The sequence below is a fragment of the Trachypithecus francoisi genome, unplaced genomic scaffold (assembly GCF_009764315.1).
Source record: "Trachypithecus francoisi isolate TF-2019V2 unplaced genomic scaffold, Tfra_2.0 Lachesis_group5, whole genome shotgun sequence".
Taxonomy (NCBI): Eukaryota; Metazoa; Chordata; class Mammalia; order Primates; family Cercopithecidae; genus Trachypithecus; species Trachypithecus francoisi.
The window spans coordinates 13,355,325-13,377,452 of record NW_022681470.1 but is presented as its reverse complement, the minus strand read 5'-3'; the positions used below and the strand labels follow the sequence as shown (position 1 = coordinate 13,377,452).

Below are 22,128 nucleotides of genomic sequence, written 5' to 3'. Positions count from 1 at the left end.
TTGCCTGTAATCCCAGCTACTCGGGAGGCTGAGGCAGGAGGATGGCTTGAACCCAGGAGGCTAGAGATTATAGTGAGCCAAGATCGTACCACTGCACTCCAGCCTGGCAACAGAGTGAGACTCCGTCTCAAAAAACAAAACAAAACAAGTTACTAGGATGAAGTCTGCATGCTTGTCAATTTAACATGTCACTTACACATCTGAAAACTCCATTTGTAAACTTTGGGTAATCGATTACTGGGTTCCTTGAGATCAGGATCCTTATCACCATTCTTTCCACATTTTCCTGGAGACTGTGTCCTTGCGGGAGATTTGGTACTATGAGACTTCATTCCAGTGGAAACTGATTTGACTGGCTGACTCTTAGTTATACTTTCACCAGCTGAAAGTTCTTCACTATCACTACTATTTGCTGAAAAAGAAAGGAAAGATTTAATAAACGAAAATATAATAATAAATTTGTCACAGATTTTAGTAGATAATTTAAAATTAGTCATTTGAATTTAGTACTACAGAAAACAACTTGCCTAGAAATCTGGAAAATAACATACAAATGCAGCAGCATCTTAGGAAAAGCAAAAACAAAAAACTTCTTACCTGAACTGCCATTAATATATATATTTTTTAAAATCACTCACACTAATCTATCATTATGCTTGGTAGACTGTCAAATATACAGTAATCATTTGAATGGATTTTTACTCTATTATGTTAATATATAAAGTAAAATATAACTTATTTTAAAATGATTAATTGTAGAAACTTCTACAATCAATGTGTAACATTGGGTATATGCAACATTTTCCTACTTTGGCCACAAACAAATAATGATGCACAATCATCATATTCAATAAAGAATTCCTTGGGAATAAACTCTAAAGTTTGACATGTATAATGAAATTATTCTTAAGTAACTCCTATGCTGTGGGTTGACTAAAATAATCAGTTTCACCCTAATAAAATATTTAGTATTTTATGAACAATTCAGAAGTCTGTGTAACAATTATGTTACAACTGCTATTGCTAAGTAAACTTCAGTACTAAAATGGAAATACCTGACCTTGACAGCTCACCATGTGGACAGGTAGGTGATGGGATTAGTATTTCCATAGATAATCTCTTTTTGGATATAAAATATTACTTTAGATTCCATCAAAATTAATTCATGTTACTAAATTATTCTCTGAGAATGGTTACTCATTCTGATTTACCATGGCAGAAGCCCAGTAAGTAAAATGGGAGAACACTGTGTCTCTGTATTATATGAATATACTAAATGACTCATTGAAGATGAACTCTCCTAGGAAATGTCATTTAAATAGTAAACGCTTGAAGACAAAAACATCACAGTGAAAGAAAAAACACTTTAAATATCCTACCAGTTACACCAAACAATTGATGACTGACTGATTTGGCATATATTTACTGATTTTTCACTTAACAACATCACCAAAAAAAAAAAAACAAAACAGTTGAACTCTCAAAGCCAGAAAGTATTCCAAATAGTAAAAGCAGATAGCAGCAACTCCTCCCACTGTGAAATATTGGGAATAAAGAAACTCCACCACTGGTTGACACATATATACAACTTCCCTCCCAGCTCCCCCACTGCTGCTCTGGAACCCCTGGCAACTCCTAGCTAAGCCACCCAAGGGTTGGCCCCACTCTATGCAGTGGACTGTCTCAGCCTGGCTTTCATGGCCTTGCTGAGCACAGCCGCCCGGGGCCCCAGGGACACCATATTCACCGCCTGGAAGTCATATGGGCTCAGCAGAACCTCGGGGAGCTGGCCGAATAACCCTTTTCTGCACTGAAGTGCAGCCAAGCCGGCTGCTAGCAAAGGTCAGGCAGTGGAGGTGGCAGGAGTCTCCTGGAAGAGCAGCAGGAGGTCAGTGTGGGGCACCTGAAAAAAAATTCTTTACATATTTTCTGCTTCTTACTTTGTCTACAAAAGAGATAAAATGTGCAGCCCTCAGAAGAAATACAGTATATATATTTTCTGTGGATTGATGAACGGAGTCGTTGCTAAAGTTGGAGCATACTTAGCAAAAAGTATTGTTTGTAGTTACTCTCAGGTCACATAATATAGGGTACCAAAGATAAATGTCGTAGACAGAGTTGTTGGAATTATAGTTCTAAAGTTATCTTGATTGTTATACTTCTATGCTGATTTTGCCTTGAAGAATTACTAAGCGATCAATTTCACTGTAATAAAAATAACACATAGTTGAAACATTTCACAATGTGTGATACATTTTATAGCAAGTGAAAATAACTGTGGAACACAAAGGTTTATAGTATATTGGCTACTATTTCAAAAACAGATTACTTGATTTTTCATCAGCAATCCATACCACCGCTGAATAACACCAACTTGCTTAAAACTAGAATTTACCTAAGATTAGAAAACCTGTGTTTTTTTTTTTTTTTTTTTTTTGCAGAAATTCTTTATTATTATTATACTTTAAGTTCTAGGGTACATGTGCACAACGTGCAGGTTTGTTACGTAGGTATACATGCGCCATGTTGGTTTGCTGCACCTATCAACTCGTCATTAACATTAGGTATTTCTCCTAATGCATGGTTTTTTTTTTTTCTTTTTAAAGCAAGTAGCCTTACAGAATCTGTGTGACTTTTTTTGAGTATACAGACAAAATCAAAATAATGTACTATCCTATATCCTGAATACCATTTTCTTACTGGGGGGAAAATTATCAGGTATTATTTTTATATTTTAAAAATTAGAGATTTCACACTTACTGCCTTTTCCCTTCTTTTTGTTGTTTACCACTGTTGCTTTATGGCTTCTTTTCTGCTTTTTTGATGAACTTCCTCCTCCCTGAGCATCTTTTACTCTTTTCTGACCTGTACAGGCTATTAAGGGAAAAGAATTAAGTAACACAAAATAAAATCCAACATTTCCTAGGTATAAATTAATTTCACATTTTAGAAGCATAGAACAATCTAAATCTACATGTTCTTTATGACATTTATAAATTGTCACAGAAATTACAATTTTTTAATAAACTGTCATTAATGGAAGCTCAATTCTTGTACATAATAAAAGTCAGGGTTTTTTTTTTTTTTTTTTTTGAGACGGAGTCTCGCTCTGTCGCCCAGGCTGGAGTGCAGTGGCCAGATCTCAGCTCACTGCAAGCTCCGCCCCCCGGGGTTTACGCCATTCTCCTGCCTCAGCCTCCCGAGTAGCTGGGACTACAGACGCCTGCCACCTCGCCCGGCTAGTTTTTTGTATTTTTTAGTAGAGACGGGTTTCACCGTATTAGCCGGGATGGTCTCGATCTCCTGACCTCGTGATCCGCCCGTCTCGGCCTCCCAAAGTGCTGGGATTACAGGCTTGAGCCATCGCGCCCGGCCAAAAGTCAGGTTTTTTAAAAAGGGAAATAAAGTATGCACATCCTTCTTTTAAAAATAGATCTAAATTGAAAATAGTCCTTAATATAGTACTGGGAGTTTTATGAGCCTAGTAATTAAAAAACAAGCATATGCTGAAAATAAAAACTGAAATTTGTTAAGATTCAATAAAACCAAAATATAAAGACTTAATCACAGGTTAAAATGTTAGCGACATTATGTCTTATATTAACACAATTTTTAAAATGATATAATGTTATTAATGGGGTAAATTTTAGCAGTAATTCACACTTGGTTTTTTTAATCAATTTATTTCAAAAATAACTAAGCTCCCAGGACACTGTCTGGTTAACACACATACCATTTACAAATTCAACATAGTAGTTCTAAAACACGTCTCATCTTCTTAGTGGGAAATTATTGCAAAACATTACAAATAAATGTCTCCCTTTTCTTCAAGGACTAGCCCAAGTCCTACATCTTCACTAAGATGTTCCAGCCTTCACTGATGAATCACTTCTCTCAACTGTAGCATTTTTCTATTCCTTAGCATCTGCTATACTTCTGTCTAATTCATATATGTTATCTCTCAGATTGTATAAAATAAGCATTTTTTCTCCAGAGACTAATAAAGTACTATCTCCATTCAGTTCCAATGTCAGACACTAAATCAACCTTCTGTGTATAAAACCTAACTTCCTCGGTCAAAAACAGGACAAGTAATTAACTGTCTGCAACTTCCTTTTATAAAAATGGGTCATATAATCTTACTTATAACATTTCCTAATACCTTTTTAAATTTTTAATATTTATTTCTTTTTTATTTTTTACACCAAGTATGTGAACTCACCTAAAGTCATTTTAATATAACAATTTAAGTGAAACACAAAGGAGACGTAGATATTGACCATACTGAAGCACAGAGTCGTAATTGTCAGGTTTCTCTCCAAGAGAGTTTAATTCTAAAGTGCTCAGATGCTAAAAAATAAAAACCTTCAATGTAGAGTAAATTAAGAGGAAAAAACCACATCTAAATAGTAAAACTTACATTTTAACTTGTGATATAGTGTTGACTCTCCAATATTCATAGTAAGTAAATTTATTAAAATGTGGCCATGTGAGATAGGTGCTTAAGAATTTATTTCTGGCAGGGCGTGGTGGCTCATGCCTGTAATTCTAGCTATTTGGGAGGCTGAGGTAGGTGGATTACCTGAGGTCAGGAGTTCAAGACCAGCCTGGCCAACATGGTGAAACCCCATTTCTACTAAACAAAATACAAAAATTAGCTGGGCGTTAATCCCAGATACTCAGCAGGCTGAGGCTGGAGAATCTCTTGAACCTGGGAGGCGGAGGATGCAGTGAGCCAAGACTGCACCACTGCATTCCAGCCTGGGCAACAAGAGCAAAACTCTAAAAAGATATAAATTACCCTAAATTTAGGAGTAGCTTTCAAATTCCATAATTATTAACCTAGTCAAGATTAAGATTCAAAATGGCAGTGTTGACTTAGTCTATTAGCAGATAAGATATCGTCTCTCTTTTTTTTTTTTTTTTTTTTTTTTTTTTGAGACAGAGTCTTGCTCTGTTGCCCAGGCTTGGAGTGCAGTGGCCAGATCTCAGCTCACTGCAAGCTCCGCCTCCCGGGTTTACGCCATTCTCCTGCCTCAGCCTCCCGAGTAGCTGGGACTACAGGCGCCTGCCACCTCACCTGGCTAGTTTTTTGTATTTTTTTTAGTAGAGACGGGGTTTCACCATGTTAGCCAGGATGGTCTCGATCTCCTGACCTCGTGATCCACCTGTCTCCACCTCCCAAAGTGCTGGGATTACAGGCGTGGTCAGTAAAATTTTATTGTTGAAAGCCTGTCTAATATTCTGAAATAAAGGTTTCTTTCATTTTGAAAATTAGTCATGTCTGGATAGTTCAGTTCCATGAGATAGTATGGCACAGATAAAATCATAGTAGTTATACTTGTAAATGTGAAAAAAGCAAAGAACATTTCAATTTAACTGCAAATATATTTTTAATTTATTTTAAAACAGAAATGTTTTAAGTCAAGATTCCTGAGAAAACACAGAATTAACTAATTTGATCTAGACCATATCTCTTTAAGCTCTGCTGAAAACCGAAAGCTAGCATTCTAAAATCTTTTATGGTATATAAAAAACATACCCTAGTGCTCTGCTCTGTCTTTACAATGGAAAAGTGTGTTCCAAAGCCAGGTGTCAGCCTAGAGTATACTGATTTAAAGATACCTCAATGAAGTGGTTTATAAGAAAAATGATGACAGAAGTATGGCTATGGCACCATCGAAAGGCACTAATACTTTGGGAAGGTACCGATTTGAATTTCCACTTTTAACAATTTCACGGAAAATCAAAAAGTATTATTGTAGGTTATTAACGTACACATTGGTCCTTCAATTTGGAAGCTATGCATCTAAGAAAGCATCAAATTCCTTTACAAACTCACACAAGTTAGTCAGGCTTGAAAATCAGTTTGACACGGTTGTCTGAGGAAAGCAGTGCCTGGACAGTTGGTTGCTCCAAACCCCTATATACAGTATTTGGTTAAGGGTGGAGGGGTCTGTCAATAAATCAAAATGTTCGTGAGAAACTGCACATTACAATTGCAAAAACAATGTTACAGAAATAGATTTAAGTTGCTCATGCCATACAGTCAACCACTGCATATAATGAATTCTCAAACAGGTTTGGATTTGGGCCTGGGTGCAATTTCTAGCATGTGTTCTGGTCCACAATAAAATGTCATGGATGGCTCAAGCAAAGCACATTAAAGCCTTCTCAAGCTTTTAAATGCATTCCACTATTCATTTTCAAATTACCTTTAAAATTTCCATCTTTACCATGTTCACACAAATACGACACTTAATCGCCTCACGTTATAACAAGAGATACTGTGAAATCATTGAAGCTTTAAGAGGGGAAATCCTAAAATATGTCAACATATACATTTTCCTTCTCACCTTTTTCAGGATGTTCTGGTTCTGGCTGATTACTACTGCTTGAGCTCACACTGGCATCAAAACCTGCTGGCGAGCTATTCCCTTCAGACTGGAGGTCTTGGAGCTCCCCAGCAACACTATCCACCTCAATTGTGCTATCAGTTTCACTCTTGATACTTCGAACCTCTTCTTGGTTTGGAGCCAGTGGTTCTGATACTGTTACAGAAGACTGCTGCCGGCTGCCTTCTGTTACAGTGACTGATGAAGGCGATTCAGGTGTAGTAGGAGGGGTATTTAGCACTGAATTACTGCCACTACTTGGAAATTCTGCTTTTCTGTCATTGACCTCTACTGTTTTTTCTTCAATGGGTTTACTATCGACATTGACCGGAGGTGGTTTTTCTAGTTCTACACTGGGTGGACAACTCTCCTCTTCAGTCACAGTCTGTAGTGACTCCTCTGCCGCCCCCTCCTCTGGGGGGGGATGGGGTGGGGAAGCTGCAGCCTCAGTATCAGAGTCTGAAAAAAGCTCTTTCAGCGTTTTTTTAGGCCACTGTCCCTGAATACTTGACCAGACATCTTTTCGATCTTTGGCCCTGCTGTTTTGAAGTCTTTCATCAGAGTTATTTAAAAGTTTAATCCTTTTTTCTGCCACTTCTGAAAATCCTGAATAGAAACCAGTTGTCCGTAGAGATTTTCTTTTTTCCTCCAAACCATTGTATTTCTTAGTTGGTGTCATCTTTGCTTTTGATTTTTCTTCCTCATCTTCATCTGAAGAGCTGTTGCTACTGTTTTCCATGCAAAGTGATTCTTTGTTCTTGGCCTTCTCTTCCTTTTTGCCAGGTGATCCAGTTTTTAGACACTCTTCTGTATTGCAATACCTTCTTTTACCACGTTTTATTTGTGGTTTTGAAGATTTATCTGTTGTGTCCTTCTTGACATCCTTTCTCTTTTTTGTGACTTCATCTTCTTCATAATCAGTATCTTCAGATAATACTTCTATATCTTTCCTTAATCTTTCTGGAGATTTTGACACTGGTTTGGATATTACCAAATCTGCATGAACTTTGTTTTCTTCTAGCACAGATGAAGGGTTCTGTTCCTCTTTTGAAATAAGATCATTTCTGTTGTGGGTCAAATGATCAATCTTAGATTCCTCTTTGCCATTATTATCCATGTCTTGAGCACCTCTCTCATCTTCCTGCTCACTGTCTTCAGCAGAACTTTCAGAAGCTAGAAAATAAGAGAAAAAAAAAATGATGAGTTTGATAAGAACACTAGCAATGTCTTCTATGTACCAGGGACTGTATATATTAGTCCTGTGTATACAGCCACCCGAGGTCGCTTGCTTTTATCTCTATGTTACATGCAAAGCAACTGGGTTTCAAAGAGGCTAAGAGGCACTTCCGATGATGGAAATGTTCTATTACGATCACGGTGATGGTTATAATACTGTATACTTTTGTCAAAACCCATCAAATTTTAAACATAAAAGTCATCAATTTTATGTAAACTATACCTTAATAAAGTGGAAATAAAAAAGAAAAAAGATTCTCCAAGTTATTATGAGTATAATATTTTTATCATAATATATCTAAGAAAATAGTGGACTCAGGATATAATCCCAGATTGTACTACCTGTAAGTTTATATTCTTTTTTTTTTGAGATGGAGTCTCACTTTGTCACCCAAGCTGAAGTGCAGTGGCTCGATCTCGGCTCACTATTTATATTCTTATAAAACTATAGCCTTCATTTTTCTTTTAATCAGAGACAGGGTCTCACTCTCTCAACCAAGCTGGAGTGCAGTGGCACAATCACAGCGCACTTCAGCCTCAAACTCCTAGGCTCAAGAGATCCTCCCACCTCAGACTCCTGGGTAGCTGGGATCACAGGAGCAAGCTTCTGCACCTGGCCTCTCATTTTTCTTTCATTTTCTTTTGTTTTATTTTCTTTCCCTCCCTCCCTCCCTTCTTTTTCTTTCTTTTCTTTCTCTTTCTCTCTCTCTATTTTTTTTTGAGACAGGGTCTTCTCTATTCCCCAGGCACTATCATGGCTCACTGCAGCCTCAACCCCCTGGGCTCAAATGATCCTCCCACCTCAGCCTCCCAAGTAGCTGGGACTACAGGTGTGCCACACCCGGCTAATTTTTGTATTTTTTGTAGAGACAGGGTCTCGTCATGTTGCCAAGGCTGATCTTGAACTCCTGAGCTCAAGCAATCTGCCCACCTTGGCCTTCCAAAGTGCTGAGATTAAAGGCGTGAGCCACCACACCTGGCCAGCTTCATTTTTCAATGTAATAATGAATATCCAATAATTTTGTAATCAATGATTTCCATGATGCTTTAAAGAATAGATAAAACTAATTTTAGTTACTATTAACTTGTATAAAATTAATTATGGAACTTACTGCTTCAGTGTGTTCATTCTGGTAAATCATTTTATTATTATTTTAAGATAACAATTCCTGAGAACTTACTACATGCTGGTTACTTTGACACGCTTTGAACAGACCATCTCATTCACTCCTCACAACAGCCCTACGAGATACATGTCATTATCAGCCCCCCTTTATAGTTTAAGAGACTAGGGTTTTAAATGAATAAGAAAAACAAACAAAAGCAACACAACAAAACACAGCAAAAAAAAAAAAAAAAAAAAAAAAAGGGACTGGGATTTAAGAGGTTAATCTACCCCCAAAAGTAGTTAAACCTAAGTCATTTAACTCCAGAACTTACAACCTTAACTATAGCTCTCTTCTGAGAAATCCATGCATGTTCTTTAGCTAAATTCATTAAATGTAAAACGTAACTGATATAACTAAGATTGCTAAAACATTTGACCTTTACAATGTGTGCCTACATGGCTACATTTTTAAAATTATCAAAACAATACATATACATCATTAAAAACAAATCTAGACTCATAATGAAAAACCAACAAGAGGATAAAAATCTTTTTCCACCTCCAAAGTGTTAACATCTGTTATAGTCATCTCTTACTATTAATAATATACTATTTGTTTTCTTTATTTATTTTTGTGTGTGTGTGTGTGATGGAATCTCATTCTGTCACCCAGGCTGGAGTGCGGCGGTGTGATCTCAGTTCACTGTGATCTCTTCTTCCCAGGTTCAAGCAATTCTCCTGCCTTAGCCTCCAAACTAGCTGGGACTACAGACACACACCACCATGCCCAGCTATTTTTATATTTTTAGTAGAGATGAAGTTTCATTATTTTAGCCAGGCTGATCTTGAACTCTTGACCCCAAGTGATCTGCTCATCTCAGTCTCCCAAAGCACTGGGATTATAGGCATGAGCCAACGTCCCTGGTCTGCTGACTTATTTATAAAGTTTATCCTCTATGAGCAATGGGGATTCTTTCTTATCAACACCCATATCTGCCCTCTACCATCCTTCCTATATATAGTTATCTTTCATTTTTACAATATAGTATTTTAATACATGTAAATGTGGTTCCCTGCAGAAATTAGTAGTACATTTGATAAACTTCCTTTCTTATACAGCCTTTTATTTTTCAAAGTTTCCAACTACTTTTCTGCATTATATCTTCCTTTGTATCTCTTTCACGTTATTTTATTTCATTAAATCAAGCATTGTATCCAATTTCCCCTTATTCACCCAATCTCTGCACCCTAGAGAGCTATTTTCTGCAACAGCATCTGGGTGGTATCTCTCTGGGTCTGCTCTAACAGCTGTCATCCTGGGAATCCTCCTCGCTGCCTTCTCTTGAGCTAGATCCACTGTTAACTGAATCTCACATCTTCTTCTTCCTTGGTTATCGCATCTGTACTAGAGCTCACCATCCAGTAGCTTCCTTAAAAAGGTACATGGGATGTAAATATTCATTGTCCTTACATATATGAATACATCCTTACCCTCAAACTTCATTGATTGTTTAACAAGGTACAGAATTCTAGGTTAAAAATTGTCTCCTTCAGAGTTCTGAATCCTTCTGAATGTACTGCTTCTTTGCTTAAGGGGTTATAAACCATAACTTTCATTTGGTTTCTCATTCCTTCATGGTGATTTTTTCATTCTTGGTATTTTATAATTTCATAATGATGTACTATGGTATGACTCTCTATTAATTTATTAGGTACCTAGTGAGCAATCTCAATGTAAAGATTTGTGTCTGTCAGTTCTGGAATTTTTCTTCTTTTAGTTACTAGCTTTTTTTTTTTTTTTTTTTTTGAGACTGAGTCTTGCTCTGTCATCAGGATGGAGTGCAGTGGCACAATCTCAGCTCACTGCAACCTCCACCTCCCAGGTTCAAGTGATTCCCCCGCCTCAGCCTCCTGAGTTGCTGGGACTACAGGCGCTTGCCATCATACCCAGTTAATTTTTGTATTTTGGTAGGGACAGGGTTTCACCGTGTCGGCCAGGATGGTCTTGATTTCCTGACCTCGTGATCCGCCCGCCTCAGCCTCACAAAGTGCCAGGATTACAGGCGTGAGTCACTGTGCCTGGCCTCTCTCCTCTATTTTCATACTTCCCCCTTCCTAGGTTAATACACTATATAACTTATCTTTTCTTGAAAATTTCCATCGCTGCTTTTTTTATACTTTCTGAAGATTTCCTCCATTTAAAATTCTTAATGCTCTACTGAAATTTTTTTTTTTTTTTTTTTTTTTTTTTTGGAGACAAGAGTCTTGCTCTGTTGCCCAGGCTGGAGTGCAATGGCACAATCTCGGTTCACTGCAACCTCCACCTCCTCCACGGTTCAGGCAATTCTCCTGTCTCCCCAATAGCTGGGACTAGAGGCACATACCAAGCTAATTTTTGTATTTTTAGCAGAGACGGGGTTTCACCATATTGGTCAGGCTGGTCTCAAACTCCTGACCTCAGGTGATCCACCTGCCTCGGCCTCCCAAAGTGCTAGGATTACAGGCGTGAGCCAACGTGCCCAGCTCTTCTGAATTTTAATTTACATTTTTTGTTTTTGTTTCTTTTTTTTTTTTTTTTTTTTGAGACGGAGTCTCGCGCTGTCACCCAGGCTGGAGTGCAGTGGCCGGATCTCAGCTCACTGCAAGCTCCGCCTCCCGGGTTCACGCCATTCTCCTGCCTCAGCCTCCCGAGTAGCTGGGACTACAGGCGCCGCCACCTCGCCCGGCTAGTTTTTTGTAGTTTTTAGTAGAGACGGGGTTTCACCGTGTTAGTCAGGATGGTCTCGATCTCCTGACCTCGTGATCCGCCCGTCTCGGCCTCCCAAAGTGCTGGGATTACAGGCTTGAGCCACCGCGCCCGGCCTTGTTTTTGTTTCTGAGACAGAGTCTCTCTCTGTTGCCCAGACTGGAGTGCAGTGGTATGGGTTCAAACGATTCTCATGCTTCTGCCTTCTGAGCAGCTGGGATTATAGGCACCAAGCACCACATCCGGTTAATTTTAGTATTTTTAGTAGAGACAGGGTTTCACCATGTTGCTTAGCTGGTCTGGAACTCCTGAGCAAGTGATCTGCCTACCTTGGCCTCCCAAAGTGCTGGGCTGGGATTATAGGCGTCAGACATTGTGCCTGGCCTAATTTAGATTTTTATCTCCAAGTCTTTCTTGTTCTTTTTCAATGCAACTTTTTCTTTTTTTTTTTTTTTTCAGACAGGAATTTCACTCTTGTTGCCCAGGCTGGAGTGCTATGGCGTAGTCTCGGCTCACCACAACCTCCGCCTCCTGGGTTCAAGCGATCCTCCTGCCTCAGCTTCCCAAGTAGCTGGAACTACAGGCATGCGCCACCACGCCAGGCTTTTTTTTTTTTTTTTTGTAGAGACGGGTTTTCTTCATGTTGGTCAGGCTGGTCTTGAACTCCTGACCTCAGGTGATCTGCCCATCTTGGCCACCCAAAGTGCTGGGATTACAGATGTGAGCTACCACGCCCAGCTTATTCTTGTTTTATAGATACTGCAGGTTCTCTGAGTTTAACAAGAGATGATCAAGAATGCCCTATTAAAACTTGGTTGGCACTACTGTTAGTCGGATTTATTAACTGACAGACTTTACGTGATTCATCTGGGATCTAGTTTACTCTAGGGGATTTCCACTGCCAGAATGTAGAAGATTATTCTCCAGAGACATTCAATTTCTCCACAGAACTCCAACTACCACTGTACCTCTAGCTTTATTCCCAACTCATCTCAGGACAAGAGGATAGAATCTTAGCTGTCTGTGTTCTCTACTTACAAGGGGTATCAAACTTTTATGTATACATATACACACAAATATGCATTCATATGATGATCATTAATTAATCAGAAATATTTGAAATGTCTGCAATTTGATCTGTGGCCAAAAATAAAATAAAATAAAATTCACTGAGGAAAAAAGAAAATATGAAGAGAGCACTTAAAATGTTAAAAGTATGCAAACATGATATTCATTGTTGAACTAACAGGAAAAATATGGGAAGTAACCAAAATGTCTTTTTGTTAGAAACTAATTAAATAAATTATGATCCACAGTAGATGTGGATGTGCTGATTTGGAAAGATTTATAAGTTATACTAAGTTGGGGAAAAAAAAGTTTGTAATATGTTAATGATCCCATCTGTAAAAAGACTGCACACATGTGAGTGTATATTACACATACAGTATAAATATGTGTGTGGGGGGGTTTGGGGGCATTTTATATATGTGTGTGTGTGTGTCTGTGTATCTATATATACTAATATGTCATATATATGGTATAAAAATGCAATTTCTGAAATGATATAAACCTATAAAAATGGGGAAAAATAGAGAAAAGCAACACAATTTGCAAGTCAGAAAGCAGATGAATGAATGAAGGGCACCAAAGAAGGCTAAACCTCATACCAGCAGTGAGGAAAGCCAAGAACCAACCCAGTTTACCATAGAACCCTCAATAATTACTGACTGCCCTAGTGCCTATGAAAATAAAAAAGGGCAGTGGGGAGCCTCATACAAGGAGCAATGGGTGAAGACTGAAAATTACTTAGATGCCTAGATCCCCACCTCATTTCAGGTTGCAAGGTGACTGCCCTTCTAGAGCTTTATTCTCTGAAGATAGTAGGAGAGGGCTCCTAGCCTGGAAGATGCTAACAACTGTTGAAGGCACAGGTACAGATGTAATGCTGAAATTAGGGGAATTCATGAACATATCTAAACACTAAAAATCCCCCCACCCCAATCTCTGTTCTGCAACTAGACCCTAGAACACTGGAAACCATTCTCTTACCACCCTCCAGTCAAGAGATTGGGACTATTTTCTCTGGAAGCCAACTAGTCTAAGAGAAAAAGACCTAAAGACTTCATATTATTAATTCCCCAGGAAATGGCCAACCAGATCACACAATAGTGAAACTCAAGGTCAACAAGTGCCAACCATATGCTTGCAATTTCCAAATCAGTTTAGTCTTTCCTTCATAATCTTAAGACAGCCAGGAAAAAAAATTCTCAATAGGGAAGAGTTCAAAACAACAAAATAGAAAAAAAGCAAATTAGAGGTAATTGACATAGCAAAAAAAAAAAAAAAAAACTTATAAAATTCTTTGAAAGATCAAACTCAGAAAGGTAAGGTATTGCGTCCATCTATAAGAACAGAGTGCTACAAAACACACAGAAAATAGAGCTCTTGAAAAATCAAACTAGTTTAATTTTAAAATATTCATTAAAAGGCCAGGCGCAATGGCTCACGTCTGTAATCCCAGCACTTTGGGAGGCTGAGGCAGGTGGATCACAAGGTCAGGAGTTCAAGATCAGCCTGGCCAAGAGAGTGAAACCCCATCTCTACTAAAAATACAAAAAATTAGCTGGGTGCTGTGGCAACCACCTGTAATCCCAGCTACTCGGGAGGCTGAGGCAGGAGAATCACTTGAACTCGGAAGGTGAGGGTTGCAGCCTGAACTCAGAAGGCGGAGGCTGCAGTGAGCCAAGATCGCGCCACTGCACTCCAGCCTAGGCGACACAGTGAGACTCAGTCTCAAAAAAAAAAAAAAATTGAAAAATTAAACATTACAGCAAGAAGTCAACAAAAGGATTAAAAGACAAAGCAGATAAAATTTCAAAGAAATAAGAAAAAGACAAAAAAATTAATAAAAAGCAAGAAATTAAAATGTGAGCATATTAGAGTGTATTACAGAAGGTATAATATCAAATAATGGCTGGCCAAAGAAAGATAACAGCCAAGTGCAGTGTCATGCACCTATAACCCCAGCTACCCAGCTACTTGGGAGGCTGAGGCAGGAGGACTGCTTGAGCCCAGAAGTGTGAGAACAGCCTGGGCTGAACATAGTGAAACACAGTCTCAATCAAAAAAAAAAAAGAAAAATTTGGCGGGGCCGGCACGGTGGCTCATGCCTGTAATCCTAGCACTTTGGGAGGCTGAGAGAGGAAGATCGCTTGAGTTCAGAAGTTTGAGACCAGCCTGGGCAATATAGTGACACCTCATCTCAAAAATAATAATTATTTTTTAAAATAATAATAATGAATGAAAAATAAAAAGGGAGAGAACAGTAAAATGCAGGAGAGGAAATAATCAAGAAAATCATTCAAAAAAAACTGCCTAGAACAGAAAGACAGAAGTTGCTAGAATGAAAGAGTCTAGCAAGTAGACATCACAGGGGATGAAAATATATCCACACAAGGCTAAAAAAAAAGAACAGCCAAGTGTGCTACAGATATATCTGTTCTCTTGCTTTGGCCGTGTGTAGATATATTTCAGAGTGAAATTTTTGGACATGAAAAACAAAAGATTCAAGATTCCTAGCAGGGCATGGTGGCTCATGCCAGTAATCCTGGCACTTTGGGAGGCTGAGGTGAGCTGATCACTTCAGGTCAGCAGTTCAAGACCAGCCTGGCTAAAATGGCGAAACTCTATCTCTACTAAAAATACGAAAATTACCCAGGTGTGCTGGCAGGTCCCTGCAATCCCACCTACTAGGGAGGCTGAGGCAGGAGAATCACTAGAACCCAGGAGGCAGAGGTTGCAGTAAGCCGAAATTGTGCCACTACACTCCAGCTTGGGCGACAGAGTGAGACTCCATCTCAAAAAAAGAAAAAAAAAGATTCCAGAGAGGGAAAAGCAAAAAATAAAGAATAAAACAAGTCACACACAAAGAGTCAGGAGTTGGAAGAGCTCTGGACTTCACAAAAGCAACACTGGAAGCAAAAAAAACAATTCAACACTGCCAATAAAATACTGAAGGAAAAACTTCCAATCTAGTCAAACTATGAATAAAGATATTTGCAAAACTGAACACAAATATTTAAATGCAGCCAATCTCTAAAAATTCCTTCTCATGCACTTGTTCTTAAGAAGCTACTACAGAATGTGCTTCACCAAAATGAAAGTATAGGGGTGGGCAGGAACGTGAGATGCCAAAAACAAAGAAATCCAAGAACTACATTAAAGGAGATCCCTAAAATGAGATCTCCCTAGGAAAATAGCTGTGCAACAGACATAGAGGGAAGCCAGTCCAGACTAGAGCAGTGCTATTTCCAAAGAAAGTCATACTGCAGGCTATTGTCATTAAGCTACCTGCTGCCACTGTGTAGTCTTTAAATGCCTGAGTGAACCCGACTGGGTTTTAAAATCTATATTTATCTTGTTTATAAAATTTATATGTATCTTGTTTCAATGAAATTCCAGCTCTCCCTTCCATGTCTTATGTGCCACTACCTAGATCAGCTAACGACATCACTTTATCCAGCAGAAACATTCTGACCTACTTGTGAAAAATAGGGGTAAATCACCATAAGCCTAGAATGAGAACATACAGAGTAGCCTGCTACTACGACTGAGCACACTCCCACATAACATCCACGGTGAATGTGTCAGATATTCTTTTTTTGTTTTTTTAAGATGGAGTTTTGCTCTTGCTGCCCAGGCTGGAGTGCAATGGTGTGATCTTGACTCACTGCAACCTCTGCCTCCCAGGTTCAAGCGATTTTCCTGCCTTAGCCTCCCAAGAAGCTGGGATTACAGGCGCCCACCACCACACCTGGCTAATTATTATTATTATTTTTTTTTTTTTTTTGGAGAGACGGGGTTTCACCATGTTGGCCAGGCTGGTCTCAAACTCCTGACCTCAGGTAATCTGCCTACCTTGGCCCCCAAAAGTGCTGGGATTACAGGCGTGAGCCACCACGCCCCACCAAATGTGTCAGATATTCTAACTGTAGTGGACCCCTATGTTTACCAGAACTGGCTTATGACCTGTCCGACTGAATTTTCTAGAGGGGCTTTTGTAGACTCTCAGAGAAAGAAGCTAAATCTGAAATCAGAGTATGGCTTAGAATCTCTATTCAGGTAACATTCTCAAAAAGTCTTCAACTGCGCTTTCTTATGAAACTAGGCTTATGCTTGTTACTCAGTTTTTAAAAAACTAAAAAACAGGCTGGGTGCAGTGGCTCACGCTTGTGATCCTAACACTTCGGAAGGCTGAGGCAGGTGGATTGGATTGCTTGAGTCCAGGAGTTTGAGACAAGCCTGGGCAACATGGTAAAACCCCATCTCTCCAAAAACTACAAAAATTAGCCTGGCATGGTGGCACACACCTGTAGTTCCAGCTACTTAGGAGGCTGAGGATGAAAGGTCACTTGGGCCCAGGAGGTCAAGGCTGCAGTGAGTCGTGATAGCACCACTGCACTCCAGCCTGGGCAACAGAGTGAGACTCTGCCTCAAAAAGAAAAGAAAAAACAAAACAAAACCAAAAAACCACCCTAAAAAAAGAAGTAAAATAAAAATTACTTAGGAATATAAATATAGATAATTCCATTCTGAAGAAAAGTAAGTAAGGATTACACAAAAGTCCAGACTATAATTACTTCTGGGAGGAGACATACTACATGTTTAAGTAAATAGTATTTGACAGCTACTGTGGAGACATATTAGTACCCATATTATTACTGTTCTTTAAACTATACATGTATTTTCCATGTACTATTCACATGTAGGATACATTGGAAAATGTTTTATAACTCAATTTTAAAATATTGCCCTCATTAGTACAGTGGTGAGTAAACAAATAAAAATACAGTACAGCACTTGGTTTATAAAATAATGAGTTAATATAAACACATATCTACAATAAGAAACAAAAACTAGCTTCTATTACATTCAAAGTATGTAAAAATGAAATATCTTTTAAGTTATAAGAAATGTTAAGATATTTTTATGGAGATCCATTCTTTTATCTCATAGATCAGATATGTCCCCTTCCCTGCCAGTTAGATTTAATAAAGTTCCCCTTTAATCCTCATTGCTTTCATTATCTATACTTCATTCTGCCTTATATACTAAGCAAAAATCTCATCATAAAAGAGGTCATGAGCCGGGCGCAGTGGCTCAAGCCTGTAATCTCAGCACTTTGGGAGGCCAAGGCGGGCGGATCACCAGGTCAGGAGATCGAGACCAGCCTGGCTAACACGGTGAAACCCTGTCTCTACTAAAAATACAAATATTAGCCGGGCGAGGTGGTGGGCGCCTGTAGTCCCAGCTACTCGGGAGGCTGAGGCAGGAGAATGGCGTGAACCTGGGAGGCGGAGCTTGCAGTGAGCTGAGATCACACCACTGCACTCCAGCCTGGGTGACAGAGCGAGACTCTGTCTCAAAAAAAAAAAAAAAAAGTCATGTCCAGATGCAGTCACTGCTACCTGTAATGCTAGCACTCTGGGGGGCTAAGAGAGGCCAACTGCTTGAGCCTAGGAGCTCAAGACGAGCCTGGTCAACAGGGCGAAAGCCCGTCTCTAGAAACAATATAAATATTAGCCGGGCATGGTGGCATGCACCTGCAGCCCTAGCTCCTTGGGAGGCTGAGGTGTGAGGATCTTTAGAGTCTGGGAGGCTGAGGCTGAAGTTAGCTGAGATTGTACCACTGTACTCCAACCTAGGCTACAGAGTGAGACCCTGTCTCAAAGAAACAGATCATAACAGTCACAATCAGGACAAACAAAGTTTGGTTTTCTTTACAACAACTTGTCAGTATACTTTTAGGGTCTGATGTTGTATAACACAAACTATGCTTTACATTGCAACAGAAAGAATGGTACAGAAAAGATTAAAAAACTAAAGTAACAATGCTAAAAGTTGAATACTAAATGTTAACCAAAATTTTATGGTGCGCTTGGATCTACTAGTAACAAAAAATTCGAGGCCTCAATCAATGGCTGATTTTATGTCAAGTACAGGTTGAACATCACAAATCCAAAATCTGAAGACTCCAAAATCTCACACTTCTTGAGTGCTGACGTGATTCTCAAAGGTAATACTCATTGGAGCATTTCAGATTTCGAATTTTTGGATTTGGCTTGTGGAATGCAAATATTCCAAAATCCAAAAAAAAATCTGAAATCCAAAACATTTCTGGTCCCAAGAATTTCAGTTAAGAGATATTCAACCTGCATGCCGGGCATGGTGGCTCACGCCTGTAATCCCAGCACTTTGGGAGGCCGAGGCAGGCGGATCATGAGGTCAGGAGATCAAGATCATCCTGGCTAACAAGGTGAAATCCCGTCTCTACTAAAAATACAAAAAATTAGCCGGGCGTGGTGGCGGGCATCTGTAGTACCAGCTACTCGGGAGGCTGAGGCAGGAGAATGGCGTGAACCCGGGAGATGGAGCTTGCAGTGAGCCGAAATTGCACCACTGCACTCCAGCCTGGGTGACAGAGTGAGACTCTGTCCCAAAAAAAAAAAAAAAAGAGAGAGAGATTCAACATGTAATAAGAGAGCAAACAAAATTCTGGTAGAAAAAATAGTAGTTGGTCATGTCACTGATTTACCTTTATAGAATTTGACTCATATAAACTACAATCAAATACCTGCATGCAACAGAACGATTGTTATGTTTACCTTGAAGTCCATTAAGGATCGAAGTAATTTCTATGGATTTAATATGAGCAGTATCAGAGTTTTTGGCATCAGTGAGATCCAGTTTGGATACCATTTCAGGAGATGGATTTGTCTGAAATGGTGGCTTGGACAAGCGCCGAAGTTTACAGTTTTTTGGAGAGTATTTTTCATCTTTGTCTTTTTCTTTGTCTAATTTATTCTAGGTTAAGAAAAAAAAGTATGTCATAATTTATCATAAGGCACTTATTAGAAACAATGTTAATATTCACTTTTAACTCACTGTTATAGAATATGTTGTTAAATATTTAACATAAAAAGAAAGAATATAAGAAGCCCCTCAAAACAGCCAAAGATTTTTAAAGCTACTTAAGAAAATACTACACAGGATGATCAAAAGGTTTTGTATTTATACTTTAATAATAGGACTCAAATTAGCAATCAGATAGGTGACTAGGACTAGCAAACCTACAACTTACTCTTCAGAATTAAAATCACAATATGTTTAAATTAAATACTAACTAAAAAAAGAAACAATTGCAACCTGGTCATTTCAAAATCTCATTATATGTGGGTTGGGAATGACAAAATTCCAAGTACTTTTGTAAAGAAAAGTCAGGGGCAACCTTCCTACTTCAGTGACATATTAATGTTTTGAGAAAAGATGAGATATTTTCTCAAATTATTTGTTTACAAATAGATGAGCAGAGACAGATACATTTCCTGGAAACTACTCTTAAAAATTGTTTTGATTTATAGGAAAAATAAGCTCTCTGAAGCTTGAGTTAGCAGTAAACACTATAAATTTTGAGTGAGAGTAATTCTCCTAAGGAGACTACATATCTAGTATCATTCCAGATGCAGAGAAGATAAGTTAATTCCTTACATATAATAGATGCCTAAGGGTAGTGGTTCTCCAAGTGTGGTCTCTGGCCCAGTTATATTAGCATCTCTTGCGAACTTGTTAGAAATGCAAACTCCTTGAAACAACCTCAGATCTACTGAATCACAAATGCCTAGAATGAGGCCAAGCAATCTGAGTTTTAAGTCGTCCTCCAAGTGATTCTGAAATGTGTTCAAGAGTGAGATCCACTGCCTTAGGGATCTGAGATTCATTCTCAGAACACACTGAAAAGGCATATATGTAAGTAGACTACTACCACAGCCAATAAATGATTAGTGTTGTTCCAATTTCCTGCTATTGCCGGCCTTTTCAACACTTCATAATTTATCCCAAAAGTCATAATCTACCATGCATACTGAAGACAGAAATAGTCTGCCCGAAATACGGCTTTCAATGTGTATCAGAGGGCAGCCTCAACAATAGTGGCTCTTAGAGTAAGATGAAATACAGTGATGGGGGGATGTACATTATCAAAATATTACCTAGGAAGCCTTTTCAAAATTCACATGCCTCTTCCCTCATGACCAGGAGTTTTAATATGCAGGAGGAGGGGCCAAGAACTGAAGAGAGGCAAATACCTAGAAAGAACTCTTTAAGTAATCTATTAGTTTTCCCACCACTATCCTCCACCCTATCTTCCCCACCCTTATCCTCCACCTTACAAATGCTACTCTAAAACTTGCTTTGTGTAAAGACGTTGGCATTTTTAGTCCCCCTACCCCCAATAGAACTCTTTCAGTACCTAAAAACAATACTAAATGCAGCATAATTTTCACACCTTTGTGTAAAGAAGGGAAATGAAAAAGGGGTTGGAGAAGTCTTGAGTTGTAACTACTGGGTTGCTACACTGAAAATTGTAAAACAGAGACCCAATTTTATAGTGAAAAAAGAATGACCACTTTAGGGGGGAAGCTTTCATTATTTGGGGCCACTAAAGAAACATTTAGCAGAAAAGTAAATATTAAAAGCATCTCATTTTGAATATGACGACTGAATTTCAAAATAACTATTAAGCACCTCAACAACATGTACTATTCAAAGTATGTAACAGCCATTAAGAAGATTTTAAAAATTCTAAAACCTAGTCTAATCTAACTTTTAGGAAAATTTAGTCTTAGAATGAATAATTCTATCATACATAAAAGTGACATTAATTTTCCATATGAGCTCCTAAGTAAATCCCCATGGCATTTGTGTGGTTAACAGGATCCTGTGGGGCTGGGAGCGGCAGCTCACGCCTGTAATCCTGGCATTTTGGGAGGCTGAGGCAAGTGGATCACCTAAGGTCAGTAGTTCGAGACCCACCTGGCCAATATGGTGAAACCCCATCTCTACTAAAAATACAAAAATTAGCCAGGTGTGGTGGTGTGTGTCTATAATCCCAGCTACTCGGGAGGCTGAGGCATGAGAATCACTTGAACTGGGAGGTGGAGGTTGCAGTGAGCCGAGGTTGCACCACTGTACTCCAGCCGGGGCGACAGAGCGAGACTCTGTCTCAAACAAACAAACAAAATCTTGTGAAAATATTCTAAGCCACTAACTATAATCAGATAAAGATGAGAAAAATGAGTTGCCAGATAGCCTTTTCTTCCTTGGAATGGTTTACAGCTATAATAATAACCTATGTCTTCAAGCCACACTGCCTTATGGCTCCTGGTTGGGAACCAGAGGGGAAGGAAATGGCAAAAATGGATAAATAAAATCTGGTTGAGTGGCTTTATATAATGTTGCAACTGAAAAAGTCTCAAAGATCATTCAGTACTGTTTCTAAAATGCTTTCCCTAACCTGACAAAATTAATTATATACAAATCTAGCATTTGAAAAATGTGCTATTTCAATAAAGTGTAACACTAACATGTATTTAATTGAATCATTTGTAGGAAAACTTCTTTTAAAGAGCTAATAGTGTGTAGTAAAACCAAGCACTTACCTTTATTTTCTTCCGATGTTTTATCTTTGGCACATTTTTATCAGCAGGTCTTACTATTTTATCTGCTTTAATCCATTCATCGTATCTAAAATAAAAGGAAATTAATATAAATATGTACAATATACACCACAGAAATAACCTATGCCA

The 22,128-nt window shown here is 38.7% G+C and overlaps 1 protein-coding gene across 5 annotated transcripts in view; it reads right to left on the bottom strand.

Moving 5' to 3' along the window:
* Positions 1-22,128, bottom strand: part of ARID4B (AT-rich interaction domain 4B) — a 163,739-nt gene that overhangs the window by 8,036 nt on the left and 133,575 nt on the right. For 4 of the 5 annotated variants that reach the window (XM_033200311.1, XM_033200313.1, XM_033200314.1 and 1 more), the window contains 5 exons: positions 21,982-22,066; positions 19,150-19,348; positions 6,357-7,568; positions 2,761-2,874; positions 197-412 (listed from right to left, as the gene is read on the bottom strand). In XM_033200311.1, the coding sequence (XP_033056202.1) occupies positions 197-412; positions 2,761-2,874; positions 6,357-7,568; positions 19,150-19,348; positions 21,982-22,066 (1,826 nt within the window). Of the gene's footprint in view, positions 1-196; positions 413-1,747; positions 1,904-2,760; positions 2,875-6,356; positions 7,569-19,149; positions 19,349-21,981; positions 22,067-22,128 lie in introns of all 5 variants that reach the window. The other variant, XR_004434429.1, reaches the window with a different exon arrangement.